Source organism: Leptosomus discolor, chromosome 1 (genome assembly GCF_034619465.1).
Source record: "Leptosomus discolor isolate bLepDis1 chromosome 1, bLepDis1.hap2, whole genome shotgun sequence".
Lineage (NCBI taxonomy): Eukaryota > Metazoa > Chordata > Aves > Leptosomiformes > Leptosomidae > Leptosomus > Leptosomus discolor.
This window is the reverse complement of record NC_141391.1, coordinates 152,380,417-152,403,374: the sequence shown is the minus strand read 5'-3', so window position 1 is coordinate 152,403,374 and position 22,958 is coordinate 152,380,417. Positions and strand designations below refer to the sequence as shown.

General features: G+C 37.4%; 1 protein-coding gene across 2 annotated transcripts in view; it reads left to right on the top strand.

Moving 5' to 3' along the window:
- The window catches only part of IPO8 (importin 8), a 45,432-nt gene extending 22,797 nt beyond the window's left edge, over positions 1-22,635 (top strand). Inside the window, exons 12-25 of one of the 2 annotated variants that reach the window (XM_086467451.1) lie at positions 1,249-1,365; positions 3,665-3,754; positions 4,448-4,613; positions 5,229-5,389; positions 5,836-5,961; positions 7,753-7,819; positions 8,537-8,662; positions 9,157-9,254; positions 10,291-10,386; positions 11,879-12,099; positions 19,102-19,307; positions 20,766-21,005; positions 21,681-21,797; positions 22,530-22,635. In XM_086467451.1, the coding sequence (XP_086323577.1) occupies positions 1,249-1,365; positions 3,665-3,754; positions 4,448-4,613; positions 5,229-5,389; positions 5,836-5,961; positions 7,753-7,819; positions 8,537-8,662; positions 9,157-9,254; positions 10,291-10,386; positions 11,879-12,099; positions 19,102-19,307; positions 20,766-21,005; positions 21,681-21,797; positions 22,530-22,627 (1,929 nt within the window). In that variant the 3' untranslated portion in view covers positions 22,628-22,635. Of the gene's footprint in view, positions 1-1,248; positions 1,366-3,664; positions 3,755-4,447; positions 4,614-5,228; positions 5,390-5,835; positions 5,962-7,752; positions 7,820-8,536; positions 8,663-9,156; positions 9,255-10,290; positions 10,387-11,878; positions 12,100-19,101; positions 19,308-20,765; positions 21,006-21,680; positions 21,815-22,529 lie in introns of those variants that run through there. The other variant, XM_086467462.1, reaches the window with a different exon arrangement.
- Positions 22,636-22,958: the final 323 nt, after the last annotated feature.

Below are 22,958 nucleotides of genomic sequence, written 5' to 3'. Positions count from 1 at the left end.
ACTAGTGGGTTTTTATTATTTGAAGTTTCCTTAGGAATGTCATTTTACTTTAAATTTGAAGATGCGACAGGAAGCTAGTCTTAAAAAAAATCTGCTTGCTAATACATAGTCAAACGCTTTCCTGGCTGAGTGCTATCAGTTTTGGGAGAATTAAAATAGTACATATGTATAAATAAATAAATAAATGGATTCCTCTTGCAGCTTTAAAATTAACCTACCGGGTATGAACTGAGTTGGAGTAGAGGTACTGGTATTTTCCCAAGGTTACAAACAGCTTCCGTCATGGCTGTTCTGAGCTTCCCAAACTAGCAGGGGGGAAAAGAGAACTTGATCCTTATTAATTTTCACTGATGCTATTTAAAATCCTGTTGACAGCAATGAAATTAGCAAGAATGAAACCGTTTTCATACAGCTGTTCTTTAAATGAGGACATAACTTTTCTGTAGATCTTTCTATACTTAGAGTGATCTGTGCAAAAGAACCCGGCCAATCCCTGGAAAGTGTATGTCCGTTTGCTAAAACTGCACAGTTTTTTCTGGGTAAATGTGGAGCTCAGTTTCCAGATGGATTTTCAGAGAAGAGCATAGTCTTTATGTCAGGTGGAATAGCCTGTGATTTTTTTGCCACTTTATTGTCAAAACAGTCCTTGCCCACTGACCTTCTCATCTTCATAATTTGTGCTGAGACCGTCAAAATGTCATAATGTCTGAAAAGCAAATAATGGGTGTGAAAATGACATTAAACAACTGGTTTTGCCAAGAAACCTTTCTAAGTCTAGTCAACTTTAGAACCTCCTGCCAAAATCAGTAGATTAAAATAAGTTTATGAGATTTGGTCCAAGCTGTTCTTGAGTATGTATATGTTCATACATTATATGTACACACATATTTGTATTTACACATGTGTGAGACAAGCCAGAAGAGAAATTAAAGGAAAAAAATGAGTGAGGTATTGGTGGGGCCTCTTGCCTTTTCATCACCTTTTTTGATTTGCCTCAAGACAGACACAAAAATACCTTATTTACTATTACTAATGTGAAATTTCAAGGAAATTAGTTTGTTATGGCAACTTGGCTGAAAAGATGAAAAAGGAACCTTCTAAATTTTAACTATGGATAGCGTAGTACCTCACAGATACTTTGGCCAAGAAAAAATTTCTACTTAAAAACGTCATATGAATTTTTTTACTTAAATAATGCTATTAAAGTAATTTGACAAAAGGAGATTGTGTGTTTTCTGTCTTGCATAGGTATTACCAAAAATGATGGCATATTGCTACCAGATTCTGACAGAGCCAAACATTGATCCAAGGAAAAAAGATGGAGCTTTGCATGTTATAGGATCACTAGCAGATATTTTACTGAAGGTAAGTGGGTAAAGAAGTGAAAAAGGTTTGCAATGCTTTTTATCAACTGCCATTTCCAATAAAAGAATCTTAGCTTAAGTATGGCTAGCCCATAGCCATGTTTATAAAGTCTGCAGAGCGATTGCACTGTGCAATAAGAATCTGAGGGTTGGTTTCTTTTAAAATATTAATATTCTTTCCTGGGTTTTATGTTCCCATTTTATACGCAGATTTTTCTTCTCTAGCTTCTCCAAAGCTCTGTGTGTTTGCTACAAAACAGTCCCTTGGTGCTCTCCTGCTTTACTAGTAAAATGGAAGGGTATTTAAAAAGCAAACATGCATTCCCTCAATAAGATTGCCCATGATTCTTTAGCAACTCCCCCAACAGCCTGCACTATTGTGGGCTCCTTCTGTTTCCAGAAAGATGTTTATTTAACATGTTCCGGGAATGTCTTGTCTAGCTTTCCAGCTTTCTTACCTTGCAATATGTGGCTTCAAGTCTTATTTCATCAGCCAGTTGTGAGTTTTGAAAATAACTGGAAGAAGCACAGTTTCTGTACTTCCTCCATTTTTTATGGACAGTATCTTAAGAATTTTGAGTATTTTTCTGGAATTTGAATACATATTTAATCCACACTGTTGCTCTCCAGTGTAATATTGATGGCAGTTTCCCTTATACTTTTGTGGACGGTGGAATCCAAAGTATGCTGTCTCGCATGTCAAAAGTTAACTGCCAAAAAGTTACTATTTTTATTATGAGAATGGCGGCCTTGTGCTGGAGGCTTCCTGTTAGAAGTCATTTATTTTATTTTATGTGAGTTGTCTCTCAGTGCAGGATATGTCTTTATGTTAAAAGCAACATCTTACCAATATTTACCATTTGTGTTTTACCCATGGAACAATCCATGATCTGATCTGAAATCCTGAAACATCAGTAACTTTTGCAGAATTTTTGTAGGTTACATTGGATTGTAAATGCCCTCCCTCGTGCTGGAGTATAACAGTGAAAGAGGAAGACATTGTTCATGTTGTGAGGAGCCTTTCATATTGACTGGGGGTTTCTAAAGCCACTTATCTCTGTTCTGAGGAAAAAAAAAAAAAAAAGAGATTTATTCTGGTATACTGCTCCTATTTGAATTTTCAGTCTTGAAACATGAGGTTATAATATACTTTATGAAAGAGTAATAATCCCCAAACATGACAGACTCCTCTCAACTCTGAATTTCTCGTGTTTGGGATTTGGGAGATTCAAAAATTCCACGAACTGTTTCTGCATAAAACACTCCATTTGTAAGTGCTTTCTGGCTGGTGAAATGACTGAGATGTAGGTTGTAAGGAGCTCATAGACACCATGACCGTGCCTTAGCCACCTGGCTCTCCACAGTGGCTCCAGTTTAATGCATGCAAACCTCTGACATGTTTGCACAAGGGAAAATTCTTTTCCCTTCTCTATGTTTTTTTTCTCTGCTCAGTTCTTCATCTGCCTCTCTGAAGGTTGCAGAATCAGTGTGGGAAAACATGATATATGCATTGGTGAAGTAGAAGCGTGATCACCTAAGATACATTTTGTATTGAATGTCCCCTTTCACCCTCTTCCTGTCTTAGCCACTGAATCATTCCTTTAGATGGTAACACAGTCCCCAGCATATATCTCTTCTAGTATCCTGGGGCTATAGGTGCTAGGAAAGTCTGAAGTCTCCATGCTGGTGGTCGTGGCTTCCTGTGAATACCTTGGGATTTGCTAAGGTTGAAATAATGAAGGATAATTTTCATTGAATATCCTTCTCCAGCCAAGGAGATTTCTGTCACAAAGGAATTATCTTAGTCTGTTAATAAACATGAAAAAAGATGTGAGTTATTGTTGCGGTATGTAAAATAATTAGTTTTGGTGCGTATAGTAACAGTAGGCCATTTGAAACTTGGATCTGTTTTGTACTAAGCTTATATTTATCTTCAGGTTTGTATGTACTCCTTTGTAGGAAGAGGGGAGGTACTAGGTTATTGATCCTAATTAATTTTTGAGACAAATCAGCTGGAATCAATTGCCTTAAAGAAAATGAAAATTCCAGTTTACAGTATTGTAATGAGTAATGTAAAGTTGGGTATTATGTGTACATGTCTTTCACTTATCTGAACTTGCTATCCTTATGAGGTTTGTTCAGTTCAAGGAATGAGATCCAGATCTCTTTGTGAGAGAATACCTGTATTACATAGACAAATCATTGTATTTCCCGTGGTTCATAGTTGAAATGAGTTACTGGCTAGAATGAGGTATGTGAAAGGAATGGTCTCCAAAATTAATATTTATTTACCCTAACAGAAGAGTGTCTTCAAGGATCAAATGGAGCTGATGTTACAGAACCATGTATTTCCATTGTTCATGTCTAACCTGGGGTACCTCAGAGCTAGAGTAAGTTCACAAGTTACATCCATTTCAGTATTTGTCTTGAGTCGTTCCTTTGCAGTTTGACTTCATTCTGAATGTTAATGCAAGTAATAAAGCAAATACATAGTAAAATTTCAAGTAACAACCTTGTACAGTAATTTTTCAGCATTTTGATTTAAAAAATGATTTGTCAGTTAAATGAAAAGTCTGGTTTTTATATATACTATATATATAAAATAATATTGTTTATCTCTTTGATCAGACTGGAGAATTTGAGCAATGGTTGTGGTCCTTTTGTGACCATTTTTCGTTAGCAGATCTCAATAACTAGAATGGCTGGCTGGCTGTGAGGAATAGGTAGGATTTCCACAGAGTAGAAAATGTTGGTCTGAGTGTAGCTTGAAGAAAATCCCCAAGTATCAGTCATAAACAAACAGTTAATTTTCTTTATTTTCTGTTCTGATTGTTTTCCCCTAGAAGGACCAATCTGTGAATGCCAATTATGCGCGTACTGAATTTATTGGAATTTGGGAAAGGAAAATAAAGAACTGCTTGAGTGCAAAAACTGTGTTACGTTTACTGTAATGATTACACCACAATTAAGAAAAAAAAAAAGGCAATACATGCAAACAGGGAGATACTATCAATTTTTGGAGTCAGTTTAAAAATGCTAAAAATAGCAATAGCCCCTAACTTGCTTTTCTTTTTGTCATGCAGTCCTGTTGGGTACTTCATTCATTCAGTGCTTTGAAATTCCACAATGAGCTAAACTTGAGGAACGCAGTAGAGTTGGCAAAGAAGAGCCTGATTGATGATAAGGAAATGCCTGTCAAAGTAGAAGCAGCCATAGCTCTTCAGACATTAATAAGCAACCAAGAGCAAGGTATGCTACAGTGATTCGTCAGCTGTATACACTGATTGTTTGGGGTTTTTTGTAGAGATGAGGAGCTTGGTGCAGATTTATCTGAATATTTCTACCATTTAAAGACATAGATTTCAGAACGTTTCATCATGTTTAGACAGCTGCACTTGCTCATTAGCTACCGTACACATCCCAGAATTCTGTCTTCAAGTTTTTATGGCAGGTCTCTGTGCATAAGAAGATAAAATCAACGTATTTCTTTTCATAAAGTAAATAGCACCTGGCCTTGTTTTTCTTTAGTGAAGTGAAATAGTTTGTATGTTTAAGAACGAATGCTGCCTAGGTATGAGGGCATGTATCCCCCAAAACAGCGGGCTTTTGTTGTAGGTGGTGTTTCAGTGTTGAATGTAGTAAATGTACGGTCTATTTACTTTGTTAGTCTACTAGTTATGAGCTGTAAAAGTGCCTTGGGTAGGTTTATTGGCTTTTTTTTTTGCTTTTTTTTTTTTTTTTTTTAGTGAATTAAACTTAAAAAATTATTTTGTTCAAGAGTAGTCGATCACCTAGTAGTTTTGAGATACTGTATATTTGTGTTTATGGATAGTTGATTTCACCTGGTTTCAATTGTTTTTCTAGCCAAGGAATATGTGAAACCTTATGTAAGGCCAGTTATGCAAGAGCTCTTGCACATTGTTAGAGAGACGGAAAATGATGATCTTACTAATGTAATCCAGAAAATGATCTGTGAGTACAGTCAGGAAGTAGCTACTATCGCCGTTGACATGACTCAACACCTGGTAAGAGACAACAGTAAAATACCAGTCCAGTCAGAAGCGTATGCCTAGTTTGGTAAACAGTTAATGAACTTTCTTTGAAGTCCACCCTGTTTAAAGAAATCTTTACAAAGGTCCACCTATAGTATTCACAATATTTTTTTTTCCTGTATGAAGCATCTTTAAAACCTATACGTTTTTCAAAGATACTGAATTTTGTCACTGGTTTTCATAAGCCAAGCTTTTAACTATTTAACTTTTCAAATGACTTAACACAGCCCGACTTCTCAAAAAAGAGGAGTTTTTAATTTTCTATATTCCCCTTTCAAAAATAAGGAGCATATTTTTCAATGCTGACAGCTCTTACAGATAAGGCATTGCTGCTGTTGCTTTCGCTGTCTTGGTTTTGCATGACAAATTAGAAATGTGGTTTTGCTCTTGAATGTCAAGTTGGCTGATTTTTTTCATAGGCTGAAATATTTGGTAAAGTACTTCAGAGTGAGGAATATGAGGAAGTAGAGGACAAAACAGTTATGGCCATGGGCATCTTGCACACTATTGACACTATCCTGACAGTTGTGGAAGATCACAAGGAGGTGAGATTTTCTTTTATACATCTTTTCTCCTGCTGTTCCCTTGTGCCTTCCATTCGTGACAACAAGCACTTCTGTGTATGTTGCATCACTTGAGTTGACATGAATGTGCATTTACTATAGAAGGGTGGTAAATTAGTACCAAGTGATCTCTGACAAATTTGATTTTAAAGCCCAGTTTACTTCTGTGATTTCATAATTGTTTAGCTCTCAACTTCAAGGGGAATTTATATCCTGAGGGTAAAATCCTTAGCCCTTATTCTGGTAAAGACAATTGTATTACAAACTGTTAAAATAGATTTTAGGGAGAAATAGTTTGCATAAAGCTAATTTTTTTACAGTGAAGACTCATATTTTGTTGTTTATCCAGTAATTTCTCAGATGGAATTGCTAGGAATTGGTATCAGTTGTGGTTCAATGTAAGTCTACATGTTCAGGGAATAAAAGAGGTTCTTTCTGCTCATACCACCTGGGCTGACTGAGGTAGGAAGCAGTTCAGTGACTGACTAGAGGGGCAAAGTCAGTCAGTAACGTTAAGCTTAGCTGGTGTAAAAATGCTTTGTCCTAGATTGTTTTGCTTCCTTGCTTTACAATGAGAATGTTTCATTGCGAGTGTGAAATCTTTTTATGAAGCTTATAATGTAAAAAATACATTAATTAAAATACTAATTGATTTCTTGTAAGACCATTGTGTTCCTTTGGATCTCAAAACATCTTTCATTCCTTTACAAGAACCGCTTGCGTCTTGTGAAAGCTAAAATGAAATCCAGTAGCTAAGCTGAGCATCAGGAATGATACTCTGAAGTGAATCCTAGGCTTTTAGCCTAGGAAAACCTTTAGGGTTGGGGAATTTTTGGTATAAACTTAGCAGCTTGTTTTTTCTGTTGTGTGAAGAACAAACTAAAATACTGTGCAATTGTTCTTCATCTCAGGATCTTAAATCATTTTAGAAGTGGTATAAATGATATAGAAATTATATATGAGGCTGAAAACTCCTTAGAAATTCCTTTCCCTTTCACCGTTAAGTATGGAGAAAGTTTAGGGGATGATAACTTTAGAGTCAAGTGTCTGAAGGAAAGTGGGTGAATCTGTGGTCACATACTTATTAATCCCTTTGCTAGAATAAGCCCAGAAAGCGTGACATTCTGCAAGATTATGTTTGTAATTAATGACCTGTGGTAATAACGTGAAATGTCTGTATTTGCTGTTTTTAATTAGGCTTATAATGTGGCTGTGTAGTTCTCCTCGTAATTTGGTTTAATTCATAAATGTCTCTCTGTCCAACATGGCAAGGCTGAATCCTGACCTCAGTACAGGTGTATGCTCCAAATTTCTGCATGTGTTCTTCTTGCTGAGCTGACTCTGGGAAGCTCTCCATCGACCTTGGGCAAAAGCATCTGTTCCTTTCTTCCTTTTGTCCCATTCTGTTTCAAAGATTTTAGACAGAGGCATTATCTCGAATGCTTTGAGTACAGTGTTACTTTATATCCAGACAGGACAACAGATACAGTTTTTGACAGGATCTGTAGAATCGTAATCGTGTAATAAGATTTTTTTAAAAGAAAGAAAAATGCTCTAAGTGACAAGTTTTAAAGGAATACTGTTTATTGAAAATTTGAGTGTTTACATCAGTGAGACCTTATTTCATGATATTGTGATCCTTAATGCAGCATTTAAAAAGTGATAAAAGCCTTTTTGCTTTGAAGAACTTCTCAAACTGAATTAGTCAAATACATTGATTAAATTACTGTATTGCTAAGTTTTTAAATACGCTGCTTTATATTATTATTTCAGATAACTCAACAGCTCGAGAGCATTTGTTTACAGATCATTGGCCTCGTTTTGCAGAAACACGTTATAGGTATGTTTTAGAGATAATTTTTAGACAAACATGACATGTTTTTACATAAAAAATTCTTCAATTAATTATTGCAAACAATACTGTCTTCCTGAACAGAACTTCCTATCTTTTTTTTTTTTTTTTTTGCGTGCTTCTTTGAAGAAAAAAAGATGTTAATTTTCAGTTACGGTTTGTTTGTCCTGATCTCTTCTTGTACATTAGTCAGGCTGGTTATTGTGTTTTGGAAGTCAGACTCAAAAGCAGAAGATGCAGTTCTGATCGTAGTTCTAGCTATCTGTGTTAAAAGACAATGTCTACAATTACGTTAGTATTTTATGGACATGGTCTGCAGTTAAATTACTGCTCTGTCAGTACCCTGCACTAAAGAGCTACACGGTTTTGTGATAAGACCTTTAACAAAAAACAAAGGTTGAGAAAATAAAAATATTTTTCAGTAAATTATTTAGAAGCAATAGTTGTTTTTGATGTGCTGGTAATATGTTTTTCTGATGTGTATTTATAATGAAAAACTATGCATATTGTTGTAACTATGGCCAATATAAGGCCTGTGTAAAAGAGTCTTTTCCAATTTGTATTACTTTTCTATGTATTGATTTAGTTACTAATTACTGTCTTCTAGTTGTTATCTGACTTGGGGCTTGGTTTCAGATTTCAAGGTATTTGCAAACTAAATTTATTTTTCAAAGCACCCTACTTCAAATTGTTTCTCCTTTCCAGAGTTTTATGAAGAAATTCTCTCTTTGGCCTACAGCTTGACATGCCAGATGATTTCACCTCAAATGTGGCAGCTTTTAGGTGTTCTGTATGAGGTTTTCCAGCAGGATTGCTTTGAGTACTTTGCAGGTATGATCGCTTCTATTCTATTGATGTTTCCATTGTTTGGGAATTCGTCTCTAAAACCCACCTTAGTAAGGGTCGCTTCCATTTAGTGTCTTGGTTTAAAATGATTGTGTATTTGAGTCATGCCCTGACCGTCTGTTTAGTGTGGGAGTATAACAGGAGCATATTTAAGTAGAAGCCTATTCAAATCTGTCAGTGTGATCTGTTATTGTAGGAGGTCTTGAACTCAAAGAAAGCTGAAATATACAAAATTAATGTGAAACTACAAATTAATTAATTAAAATGTAGTTCTGTTCTTTTTCCTCTTCTGAGAATGCACCTGGCATGGTGCGCTCTATGAAGAACTCTGCTAGAATAGACTTTTGCAGAGTTTGGATTTACAACCCTATCAAGAATCTGAGCTAATGAATTTCATTATAGGTCTACAACCTCACTGGCTAGCACTTGGCGTGGATTAGTTTGTAATTTTTTTCTCTTTTGCTCTCCCTGTTCTGCAGATATGATGCCTCTCTTGCATAACTATGTGACCGTTGACACCGATACATTACTGTCTAACCCAAAGCATTTAGAAATCATTTATGCTATGTGTAAAAAGGTAGGGCTTCTGATTCCTACTGTTGCACCTATCACTGGTACTTAACAATCTGATTAGCGGCGTGACCTGAACGTGCCAGGTGGTGGCCAGTCATTTCAGAACGAAATGAAATTTGGTCTCACCTCAGTTCCGAGTACATATAGCACCTTCACAGTTTTTAAGTGACATGCTTTTTGAAAAATTACATGCACAAATCTGTGTGGGAGAAAGTTGCTGTTCAACTTGACTCTCTTCTATGAACAGCTATTTTGGTAAGTAGAGGAATTAATGAAGCCTGATTCCCTTGGGTTGTGGATCTTGCGATTGGATTCTCTAGTTGTCAGCTAAGGTGCAAACTCATTTGAAGTTCTTCCTACATTTATAATGTTTCTCTTTTATGCTGATTCTCTCATGCATAATAAAGTACGAGACCACTCCGCAGCTTTTCTCTGATTTTGGGCATTAGAGAGTGTTAGGCATCTAGCTATCTGCTTATTTTTAGGAAACTTAAAGAAATTGAATGTGTTTGAGAATTCTGCTTCTTTGTCAAGTTTGATATTGACACTGAGCATAGGGTTGAAACATACTGGCAAGAAGCAGCCAGTTTCACGTGTACGTGCATATACATAGAGTGATTGCGTACATCTTGTTTTTAATCAGAAACTAGCCTAGAGGTAGGATTTCACTTTGCCAGGCTGTTAATCTGCCAGTATCTAATAGAACTGAAGTCAGAAAACAGAAACAGAATGTGTAAAACATCAATGATTCTTATAAGTAACATTTCCTTTAAGAAAGGGAAGGTGATGACATATAGATACTAACGTTCATAAAGAACAGTAGCAATTTCTTCTAAATTTTTAAATTAATCTTTAGCCAGTTATCCTTGTTTATGTCATGTAGAGATGATTTTCATGTCTTAATTCCTCACAAAATATAGCATGGATAGATATACATGTGCCATGTAGAGGTTTTTTGATGTATGCAGGTACAGCAACACTTGCTTTCAAAGTTGTCAGTGTTTAATACTGATAAACTAAATTGTCATTCTGGTTGTTAGGTATTAACAGGAGATGCAGGAGAAGATGCAGAATGCCATGCAGCCAAACTCCTAGAAGTGATTGTTCTTCAATGCAAAGGACGGGGTATTGATCAGGTGATATATCTTGAACAGGTTCTCTTTCACTGGTTTCCAATGCTACATGTATGATTCCTGAGAAAAGCAGTTGGAATTAGAGAATTTGAGGGAAATGTAAAGTGTAGGAATGGGGAGAAATACAGAAAGAAGTAAATGAGCTCAGGAGAGTTTGTAAGGTTGGGTTTGGTTTTTTTTGGGGGGGTTTTTTGATTAGACATTAGTGGGCATGACCAGAAAATTAATATAGACTGAACAACAAGGATATAGTATGACATGCAGGATTGTCTTTTTTTGCTTTCTCCTAATAGGATTTCCCATTTGATGCAAACCACACATTGTTAAAACTATTGTGGCCAAGAGGTTAACTGTACATATTCAGCTACTGAAGTTATTTCTCCAAGCAACAAGAACTTGGTCCTTTTTTAGTATTTTGAATTACTCAGTGCATTTGGAAATGAAGAATTTTTGGGGTGGCTGGATTGTGATTGCTGAGAAAAAGATAATCACAACTTTCCGGAGTTTCTGAGAAGATACTTTCAGATAGTAGTCTTTTTCCTATTAAGGGATAAATTCTGGTCTCATGTTTTACATAAGGCTCCGGCCTAAATTATTTAACATAGCATATTTGATGTTGCCACAGTGCAATCCGTGGACTTCAGTGATAAATTTTCAGTTAATTTAGCTGAAACTGATATAATTTTACTAATGTAAATCTGAAGTAATTTAAGATAAAAATGTTCCCTGAAAGATTTTATTTTTAAAAGAAATCTGGAAGGGATTAAAGTGAATTGTATGAATTTGCATTGAAATAAGTACGTGGTGGAAGGCTTAACTGAGCTCCACAACTCTGTAAATTAAAGTGGTTGCACACTGAACTGAAACTCATAAACTAAAGCATTCATAATGCTTCCCAAATTATTATAAAGCATAAACCTGCACACTGAAAGATACGTAGATATTTATTTCATTGTGTAGAAATTGTGCATACTTGCTTTTATTTGAATCAACTCACTCATTTCAAACTTTTATAAGAAATTTAACATCACTTTACATTTATTAGGAAAAACTTCTTTTTCTTGCAGATTTAAGTAATCTCATTTTTAATGCCTGTTAGTTTTGAAATTGTTGGATGTCATTATTTGAAGATCAAAATGTCGTCTTTGAATTCTTTTCTAAACCTTTTATACATGCTAGAACAAATTTCACCAAATGGCCCCAAATATTCTCCTCCGTGCTGAGAATAACATTAGCAATTTTTAGCTCAGAGAATAGCTGTTTTGGGGAAGATTTATAAGCATGTAATCAGAGACTTAAAATGTCTTTATACTAGGGAGTGAATAGAATGCATTGCTAGGTTATACTTGGACTTCAGGTAACTCTGGAGACCAATTCTGATAAAAGTGTTTTAAACTTTTGTATAATGTAGCAACATGTATAATACCTATTTTGTTTTCTTTTGCTTTTTTTCTTTTCTTCTCTTCTCTTCTCTTCTTTATATTTATATGCCTAGTGTATTCCACTCTTTGTGGAGGCTGTTCTGGAGCGGTTAACTAGAGGAGTTAAAACAAGTGATCTTCGTACCATGTGTCTTCAGGTTGCCATAGCTGCACTCTACTACAATCCTGACCTGCTTCTGCACACCTTAGAGAACATCAGATTTCCACACAATCCTGAGCCCATCACTGCACAGTTCATAAACCAGTGGATGAATGACACAGACTGTTTTCTTGGGCAAGTATTCTGTCTTGTTTCTTTTAAAAGTCCATGATTTTGGGTTTTTTGTTCACTTCTGTTTGTATGCCTAGTCATGCTGATGAAAGAGTTCTTGTTCCTTGGTTAGTCTAAATAACAGTAATCCACATCAGGTCTAATTGCTGTGATGCCCGTAAAGGTCACCTACGTCCATGTAACTTTTCTGGGTCTGTTGAGCTACATACTGATTTTTCTGTGTTGTGAGAATACAAGGGTACAATACATAACCATATTTCAGAATTCTTTTAAGTTCCTTCATCACAAACTATCTGCTTATCCAAGAGATGGTCCAACATGCATTGAGGGTAGTATTCAGAGCTGACCGATAGGATTTCAGTGACATGTTAACTTTTTTTTTCTGAAATGCTGTATACATATTTTCTGTTGTATATTTTATAAAATATTTTTAATTGCTTCATTTAATGTTAAAAAACCATTATTCTATCCAATGAATCCCGCACTCCCGATTTTAATCCCTGCGAGTTGTTCATGATCAACTTGCATATTTATCACTATGCCATTGATGTACTGACTGTTTAGCATACTCCTGAACTTAAACTTCACTCCAACCTCCCTTGGACATGTGTGTACGCTGCACTGATGTGCACTTGGGCAGGAACTGAACCTTTGTAAAGTAAATGAAGGTGGACAAAGCATGTCATCACATAGCTAACCATGCACTTGATGCTGGGCTGATGTGAAGTCCAGGGCTTGACAGTTAGTGCTTGCCTTTCAGCTGTGATGTGGTGTCTGACTGAGATTCAAATCCACTTAAGGGCAAAGCAGACAGTTGTAGTTAATAGCTACCTCTCACCTTCCTGTTATGTTTTGTCATTGGAGACTGGCGCCTGACTGCAGGTGGGCAGATAGGCTTAGAACATGCCTTCTCTGTACATAGTCTATGCAATGTGTCAGTGTGTTAGGAGTCATGCCGTGAATGAACATGGGCCAAGACAGGCAGCTCCTGACCCATAGATGCATACCTTATTTTAGGTTATCATTCTTTTCCTACCTGTTTTTTTATTGGTACAGTCTTGCCTTTCCAATTCTAAACAAGTCTCTAGGAGGCTTCTTATGAAAGGGTTTCTCCACTCCTCGGTCATCCAAATAGCTTTTCTCCACACCAATTCTTATTTAAGTTAATCTTCCCTGAACAGAATTATATGCCATCTTGGTATAGCTCCATTATTGCCTCAGTGTCCATCTTGAATTTAGAACTGTGTGGTGCATTATAGCACTGCATTACCTTTTTCATAAGTGTAATAAAGTAGTGGCTCCTAATCAATCAATGACCAACTGGTATATGTGGATTTTGCTCTCAGCATGTCCTCTGTAATGTTTTTAAAACACATACCAAATGTACACAGTAAAAATTGGTTTCCCCACTCCTCTGTCCTAAGTATACAGTTCAGTGGGATGAAGATGAAAGCATAGTAGTTTGTAGAACTGCAACATAGAATACCTTGTTTCAGGTCTGCACATTAATTCTGTCTGTTTTATTAGAATGAAAACCATTTGGAGATAAAAGAGGAATTGCCTGCTTTGGTGTATACAGGCTTTGTGCAGATTCCCCATTTATGTCTGTATTTGAAGATATTGCCATAGCAGTCTCTCCTTGAAGAAAAAAAAAGTTGAAAGTACTAAATTAAACAGATAAAAAGTGGGGAAAAAAAAGGTCACCTATTCATTATAACAGAAAAGGACAGTTAATGTTATCACAAGTGTTCTGACTTCTTCTACCTGCTGTGTATACAAAATGTCTATAGTACATCCTGTGTCTTAACATAATTACATATCTTATCAATTAGAAGGGTTACTTGAGTTGGTGACAAAGAAGGCATGAAGGACCCAATGTCCCTTATTTCTTTTGGAGCGCCAGTGATTGAAAATGGCATGTTTTAAGTCTACCTCTCCCACACCTTGTGGTAATATTATTGTTAATTGCTAAATTATGTTTATATCTACTGACTTTAGAAAAGAGCAAGATGTTTTGGGATTCCCATGTACCATTTTTATGGCTGAAGCAAAGTTCTTAAGATTCAGCTCTTTGTGCTGTCATTTTTTCTACTGCATATCAAATGCTGAACACATACAGAGACAGTAGGAAGGAAGATATTCCCTACAGGTGGTAAACTTGTCATTCGTTTTTAAAAAGAAATCAAAGAGATTTGTAGCCTTAAACAGTTCATCCTGGAGCATTCAATGAGAAGCTACTCAGATCCAGAGGAGAAAAATGCTGCAGATCTGACTAGGCTCCAACCTTAAATATTCCTGTGAGCTGCAGCTTAACTTCCAGTTCTTTTGTGTTGCTTTTCAAAAAGCATCAGCTACTGCAACTACTGTTCAACTAAATTCTTCTTTAGAGCTGAGACAGAAGTTGACAAAGCCTATGAAAATGAAACACGGAGATCATGATGCTAGATTCTGCTCGGACTCTGCACTTGAGTGGCAGTAGGAGATTAAAATGTATCTCTTTGGCCTGCCTGTTACCTCCTGTGAAATAAGTGTCTGTAATATTGCTTCAATCTAAAAATCATTCTTCCTTCAGTGCTGTCTCCTCAATATGTGGCTTCCAGGTGCAGGCCTTTTGCTGTAGTACTGCTTTGTCAGACGCTATGGCGTGATGTAAGGGACTTCCTTCCTTTCCCTCAGGACAGCACTGCTTCTGGAAGGCCATTTGTTTTAGTAAGGGTGGTAAGGGTCGTCATCTGAACAGCAGCCAGATGGTCAGAGGCCTAATGGAAAAGACTAAAAAGCAAACAAAATCTGGCTTTCTTGAAACCCTTCCTTGGGTCCACCCCTGCAGACTTCGTGTCTTCATCAGTGAACACAGCAGTGGGCACCCTCATTTGTACAGTCCTTTTCTTGGCCTTGCCAGCCATCATTCACTGCTGCTTTGGTTTGCAGTTAGATAGCTTTCCAGCAAGAGGCAGTTTTAGACTTAGATTCAAATAAGTCGCAAGACTCACAAGTCCTAGAGAAACTGGAGGAGATCAAAGTAGATCCATCTCCAGGTGTGAAGGACCAGGTGAATCTTACTGCCATTTCTTTGTCAGCCATGCAGGAAATCTGTGACTTACTGGTAACAGTGGCTCTTCAAGGGGCTTTGTCCACATAAATCTCACACTGCTCTGTCCTTGTGTTCCTGTGAAGTCTTTAGTACCCATAGATCCTGCTCTGCCAGCAGTAGGGTTGTGCATGTCTGCATGCTCTCAGGCTGGAGCCAACGGTGTCTGCCAAAAGAATGCAGTATTTCTCGAGCAGCACTTGTGAACACATGAGATGGAATCCATGGGAATAATACATCTTGGGGGGGAAAGCAATTGTGGTAAGAAAAGTAACTGTTCTTCCATATTATTAAAAATATGGAAGCTATTTAAAACTGATTAGAAATTTGGCATATTAAAAATGATCCAGGCAAGGAAAGCTCAGCACTCATTGTAAGACTGTGCATAAATCCAGTATGTCATCGTGGACATTGCATATCTGTGGATGTGTGCCCATAATGCCCATGTACCACAGGATATTGTTTTTATTTACTTCTAAGTGTTTTCTATGATAATTGCAAACTGAAAAGCCATTTTTAGAAACATTTATTCCTTACTGCTTTCCACATTTTTCCTTGCCAGCTGAAATTTGTGTGAGATGTCTGCATGACTTATACTTACTCTCATACTAAAAATTCTTCTGTGGAAACTAGGGTGAAAGGAAAATCTAACTTGCTTCAAAAAAACCTCAATAAGTGATGTTATTTTTTTAGAAGGTGCATAGGGGGATTTACTTGATAGGAGTTTAAATAGTTAGAAATCCTAGTTTTCTCAGATTTATATATATAAATTCCCAGTCTCATATAGGAAAGTGGGGTTGGTTCCAACTTTGCAACGAGAAGGAAATGGCTAATTATTTGCAGTTTTTCCAGGAACTGGATTGATGTAATAGAAAGCGACTTGATCCTCACATAAAGGAGCACAGCAAACCAGTAAAGGAAAGGCTCAGTGGTTTCCGTTTGAAATACTTTCAGCTTGGTTTAAAATACGAAAGATTCTTAGATTTTTTTGTCCTGTATCGAAAAGAAGTGTATTAGCAAGAAAAGGTCCTGCAGATTGTGAAGACCACACGCAGCTTGTTAAAAATAGACCTAGGAGTCATGCATTGCACTGCCATGTGTGGCATGTTTAGCTCTCCAGGCTTGGTAGACCATTGAGGGAGCAAGCAGAGTCCGTGATTGTTAGGGAAGACTATTGTGTGCTGCTGAGCAAATAGGTACGGATCTCGAAGCACAAAGCACAAAGGAGAATTGTGTCAGGCTCCTTTGTGCAGATGGAAGGGTGCTGAGTTAATGAGCTCTTTATTAGCAAAGGAATGGTCCTGAAACCATGCTCTGCCATTACGAAAATATGTAAACGACATAAAAACTCTGTTTTGCTTGTTCAGTCCTGTGAGTACTTGATGCAGCTGTGGCTCAGTAGAATGCTGAACATCAGGCGAGGCAGATGCTTATCCTGGTGTTTGTCTCTGCTGGCAGGTGGAAGAAACAAGTCTCCTTCTGGCTCAGGTTCACTAAAGATGGCTTAATGCCTGGGTTTCTGCTGTCCTGCTGGGCCTTCTAGTAACGTGCATATTCTGAAGACACGTGTTCATTCTTACAACTTTTCTGTTTAGAAGCTTGAAAATGAAGCATGACAAATATGCTGTATTTTGGGCCATTTATGCTGCTTCCTAATGATGACTCTTAAACAGCAGTGCTCGATTCTTGCACTTCCATTTGCTGTCCAGAAAAGATAATTTAGTATGAAGCTAAGCCACCAATTACTAAGTTTTTTTTACAATTTTATTGTTTGCATTTTGCAATTGGCATTGTATAACGGTAGCTTTTTCAAATGTATTATAAAAGGTAGTGCCAAGTATCGTTAACTACTGTGGCACATGTACACTGAAATTGCTTCATTATACTTTTGGGGCTTGAAGAAATTTCATGGCTTCCCAATGTCAAGATGCAAGATGGAAGTCTTATGCATAGTGTACAGCGCTTTGATCGAACTTGGATGAAGGTGCTAGCAGAGAGAGAAAGCAGAGAAAGTTCTTTCCTTTTGTACTTGCAGTAAGGACAACTCTCCCAAAAAAGCTGTGTTTCATTCACAGGGGGCATCATATTTAGCTTGGATTTTGTTCTTCACAGTGTCAGCATGAGAGAAAAATGGCAATGAGCTTGGTTTCAACATAGATAAACTGACAGGAGTAAGGGGTTTAGTTTTTTGTGTGTGTGAAAGCAGACCCTGCTCCCCTGACTCAGTTTCCTCGGTTGATTTGGATGCCCTCTTTTGTGCCCCATTCCTTCTGAAAAGAAAGTACTGCGGTGGTGGAAGGATGCTCTTGGCCTGCTTGCGTTTTGGTACATTTTTCAACACGTGTACTGGAACAGCCAAACCCAACATGACAAAGCGTGTCATTTGGTGTCCTAGTTGACTTTGTTTTTCTTGGAGGGTTTTCTGTGATCATAATGTTACACATGGTCATACGTAATTTATATTGTTGTTGTCAGCTACTCTGAGAATGGAATCACTTCACTAAGCCCTAGCAGGACTAACAACGTGGGAGGTGTAATGAAATCCCGCCAGATCCCCAGCCTTGTATAAGCACATGTAAAGTTCAGAAAGCTGTAATACATGATCACTTGTATTGCTTAAAGAATATTATAGTTCAGTAGTGTGTTATATGGTAATGAAATTGTATTTCTATAGCAATTTTTGAAGTGGTGGGTTGAGCTGGCCGTTCCCTTGTAAGCTTTATTGCAGTCTGTGGTGTGTATCTTACTAGTTTCTTCTCTGTCAACTTCTATCCTCATCATTCCAAAGTAAAACTGAAGTATCTACCAAGAGTCTGGAGGATGGCCATTTTCTGCCAGCTGTGGAGGTTTGCTTGGTTTCTGTAGGTCTTGCTGAAACTTCTTGATGAAACTCCTTGTCCTGCAGAGGGCTCACAAAGAGCTTGTCAGCGTGAAATTGAGTAGTTCAAACAAAACAAGCTCCTCTCAAGCCCTTAATAGCAAAGTAGCATCTTAGAGAAGAGTTGAATACTACTGGTGTTTCCAGTAAAGGAGAACCAAAGAGCATCTGCAGAAGCAGTTAGAGAAATTTTCCCTGTCTTGTTTGCAAATAACTTCTATTTCTGGAAGTGAAAATGAATTCTTATTTTTAAGGGCGTAGGCTCTTACCTAGTTTCCTGGCTATGATTACATAAAAATCTTTCTGCTATTAATTTCATTATTTTCTTTCCCTTCAATTGTCTATAGTTTGGTGTTTTACTGGCGGTCTACTCATTTATAAGTTCCCTGTTTGAGTTTACTGCCAGTTATTCTTGATACAGTGGAATTACTTCCCTGCTTTCACTGGAGTTAGCAATGTGTCTCAAGTTAGTGTCGGAAATTTGATGTATAATACAGCCATTCTGATGGACTCTTAATAAATATGTTTAAATACAGCTAGCCCTGTGGCACTCCATAAGTGAACCCTGCAATTCAGTGCATTCCTGCTTATCATTACTCTTCACTAATAGTCTTTTTGCTAATTTCAGTCCCTGCAACAGTACTGCTATCAAAGCCAAGGCAAATTAATTTTCCATCCTATTTAGTGATGATTATCTGTATGAAATGCTTTATTAAAGACAAGATATTCTACATAATTATTAAACAGTATTTATTTAGCATTACAAAGTTTGCATTTGGTAATCAGAAACAGTTGTTCCAGAAATTTGACCAGTGCTTGAAAGGTATTTAACTGTTATTGGACAAGTACTTTCCAGTGTGGAACTTGCATTCAGAGTGAAGGAAATAATGGGTTTAGGAGCTTTGAACATAGACTTTGAAGATAGTCTCTGTGACATTGCCTTCTGCCGACATTGCCTTCTGCCATGTCAAGCAACAGGACTTTCATGCTCTCTACGTATCCTTTTTTTTTATCTAACAAGTGTGTGTTGTTTCAGACTCCATGACAGAAAGATGTGTATAATAGGACTGAGCATCCTAATGGAATTGCAGAACCGACCACCTGCAGTGGCTGCTGTGGCTGCCCAGATTGTCCCTTCAATCCTCTTCCTCTTCCTGGGCTTAAAACAAGTTTGCGCCTCACGAGAACTCACAGAACATGAGGATCATGCTAAAGATGAAAAACACGTTGCAGAAGATAATGGTAAAATCTCCCCTTTTCACATTGTGGATTTTGTCTGGATTTAATTTAAAGGGGGTAAGAAATTGCAGTTCATTTTTAAGACTCATTAGTCTGCTGAAAATAGCTCGGCTTACTGGGTGCTTGAAAGATCATCTTAGGAATTGATTTTTCCTCCCAAAATGTAATCAAAACGTTTCAATGTATAACAGCTAACACTCTGTGAAAGGGTAGCATTGGTTTAAGAGTAAGAATAAAACTTGCAAGTCCATTCTTCTGAGTTGTGAGTGTGCTCCATCTTCTCACATAGGCAGCAGGATTTTGCCAGGACTGCACTGGTTATACTCTTGATTCCTGGAGAGAAGCTGTTCCTAGTACTCAGCTACTTGAAAGACCTGTTTGGTTGAACTTTGAAGGAAATCCTAGCAAGTCTTTTTTGTCCAAATGGAAAGTGATTTGCAAAGTGGAGTTTGAGACAGCTGAGGTTCCTGGAATAGGCAGACCTCTTACTGCCGTGTCTGCCAGAAAGGAAAAAAACATCAAAGAATACATTGTGGAGGGAGTTGTGGGGAGTGAATTTTACACAGCATTGCAGGCAGGTATGTGTGGCTGTATGTGACTTGAACAGGAGATAGATGGTTTGAGGTCTGAAAACTAGATTTGCTGTAAAAAGATTATGTAGTCTGCTCAGATTTCACAGATGATTGTTCCGTAATGGAATTACAGAGTTCTTCTCAATGCACAGGAATACAGTATGGAAACACAACAGTATTTTCAAGTCTCTGTCCTGTGATTCAGTCCCTGCTTGTTGCAGATACAGTCATCTTTATTCTTTCTAAACTGTTAACACAGGAAGAGCTGAGGGTTTGGAACTGGAGCGGGATTACTTTGATCTTGATATAAGTCAGAAATATTTTTTCTTAGGTGAGAAATAGCAGTGTTTAGAATTGCATGTTGGAGTTGCGTTTGATTCAGGGTGTACTAGTTGTTTCATAAGTGGAATGGAAGGTACAGCTAAGCAAAAGATGCTGTTTCAAGTTTGTTCAAGTAAAGGACCACTCTGAAGAATAGCAGGCAGACATTTGGTCTGCATCTGGTTTTCTCATTGTTTTGTGTCAATTTGTGAAGTCTATGCAAGTCTCTGTAAATTAAAAAGCACAGTGATGGAACACTTTGTCAATGACATTTCATCAAACTTTTTGGATCCTGTAATTGCATAATGACTGCATAAATGAAAGAAGAAAAAAGATGGCAGCTTTACATTCCCCAGGTGTGCTTAGAAACAAAAATTTGACAGATCTTGAATGTAGGAAACATTTTAACAGCTTAATTTTTGCAATCCTTCTAAGATTTTGGGGGAAGGATGTTAACAGAGGGTCCCCTTTGCAGCCCAAATCGAGATTAATTGTTCTCCATTCATAAGTCATTGTTTCCTTATACTTTTAAAATTTTGTTTTACAAAACACATCAATGCTTTTGCAGAAGAGATACCAAGTGATGAGGAGGAGACAAATGAAGTGACCCAGGCGATGCAAGAGAACCATGGTGGAGGAGGAGGAGGTGGCGGTGGTGGAGGTGGAGAAGAAGAGGATGAAGATGATGATGATGATGATGACTGGGATGAAGATGCATTGGAAGAGACTGTCCTTGAAGGGTTCAGCACACCTCTTGACCTTGAAAATGGTGTTGATGAATACCAGTTTTTTACACAAGCACTTTTAGGTATGCGTTTGCTAGTTGGCAGAATGGTATAACATGATGAAGTAGTATGGTGATGTTTATGATCACTGGGGAAAACCCTTTTCTTTCTTACGAGTAATAATTTAGATTATTGAAACTGGAAAATATCTTGCTTTCTAATGTTAGTCCTAAGATTTTTTTGGCTTACAAGTACTGTGAAACACAAATGGTAGCAAATACAGCCAGAGGTTAAGTCTCTTCATGTTCTCTTTCAGAACTTTTCATTTACAGCCTAAATAAGTGAGACTCGGTCACTAGAGGGACTCCTATATATAGAAATATTTGTCACTTTCTAGATGTTAAACTCGTAATGGAGAAATTATTTTCTCTCTTTCCTGTTTGACAAATGCCATTGCTTTTAGTTTTGATACGAGTTTTAAATTAGGAGATTCGCTTCATCATTGTCCGTGAATAATGGCCACATGGTTAACTTTCAGTTTCAGAAAGCAGAGGATGTAATTAAGTTCCCCAAAATGGATTGCCTCTGTTACGGTGGGGATTCTGTGCTAAGAAAACTGACAGGAATACTGAACCTGGTTTGAGGTGAAAATTCTGTTTTAAAACCAACGACAGATTCCGTGTGTTTCATTTTGTTCTTCTGAAATTAACTTGCAATGTAACCTGATAATCACTTTTCATCCATTCCTGTTCTGACAGCGGTGCAGAGCAGAGATGCAGCCTGGTACCATTCACTGACAGCACCATTGAGTGAGGATCAGAAGAAACAGTTGCAGGAAATTTATACATTAGCAGAACACCGGCGAAACGCTGCAGGTGAGTCACTTCTCTAGGGCCATTTTATCTGCTGCGGGGATGTTGGAACTGCATCTAATCTGTAACAACAGAGAATAAATCTCTGTGCTAATTAACATTTCCTCAGAAGCATGAGTAGGGTATTGTGCTTATATTATTATCCCTTGCCTGTAAGTGTGTTTTGTTCAGAGATACTACTGTTGCTTCTAATTAATTGCCTTCTTATTGACATGTACTGCTGTTTGAAGAGGATACGAACTAGTCTTGCACAATCTGACGGTTGAAACGAAAAGCAAATAAAGGCAATACCTGGCTGTCAGCCAGGCATTTGATGAAGATTACTGTAGATTATGCTGTGGTTAACAGTTGTGTAACTTTTTACCTGCCAATGTTGCCTCCACAATCAGTGTAAGGTTTTAGATGTTTAGAAAGCTTGCATTGTGGTAAATAAATTCAGATTTAATAAAAAGGCACAACAAAATCATTAAATCATTTTGATTTAATAAAAAAGTGCAACATAGACTGATTCTGTAGAGATTTAATTTCTCAGCTCCGTTGTAGCGGTGTGTGCATTTATGCATTTAGAGAAAATCTGAGTGTAATTTATTACTGTCACTGCATTTGAGGAATGAAATTTTGTCTCAACCGAGTTTTTTCCCCACAACCTCGCAGTCTTAGCTGAGCTGTGTCGTCTCTGGCAAAAGTGTTCTCTATAGACTATTTTTCATATCCTTTCCCTTCTTTGAATTCCAGAGACTAAGACAATAGAACAACAAAGTGGCTACACATTTGACAACAAAGGACTGATCACAGCATTTAACTTTGCTGGAAGTACTCCTGGTGGCAACTGAAGGATCAGCTACAAAGGCCAATGGGAAGGGTCTCATCATTACATTTTTCTTGAAATCATCGTGACTTCTGAGTGATAGGGGAGGGTGTTTTAATGCTGCTGAAGGTTTTCTGGAAAATAGCAGTGTGCTTCCCCCACCAGAATGCTCTTTCTAACCAGCTACTGTAATGTACAAATTCTTGTGGTGTTTTTATAATTTGGTGGACTGAAAGGAAAGATTTGTCCTCAAGGAACCTGAATGACTGGGAGGGGCCAGGCTGCATCTAATTGAGTTGCACTTCTCAGGTTTTTGCTGTGCAGAATTGATAGATTCATATGGATAACAGTGCCTT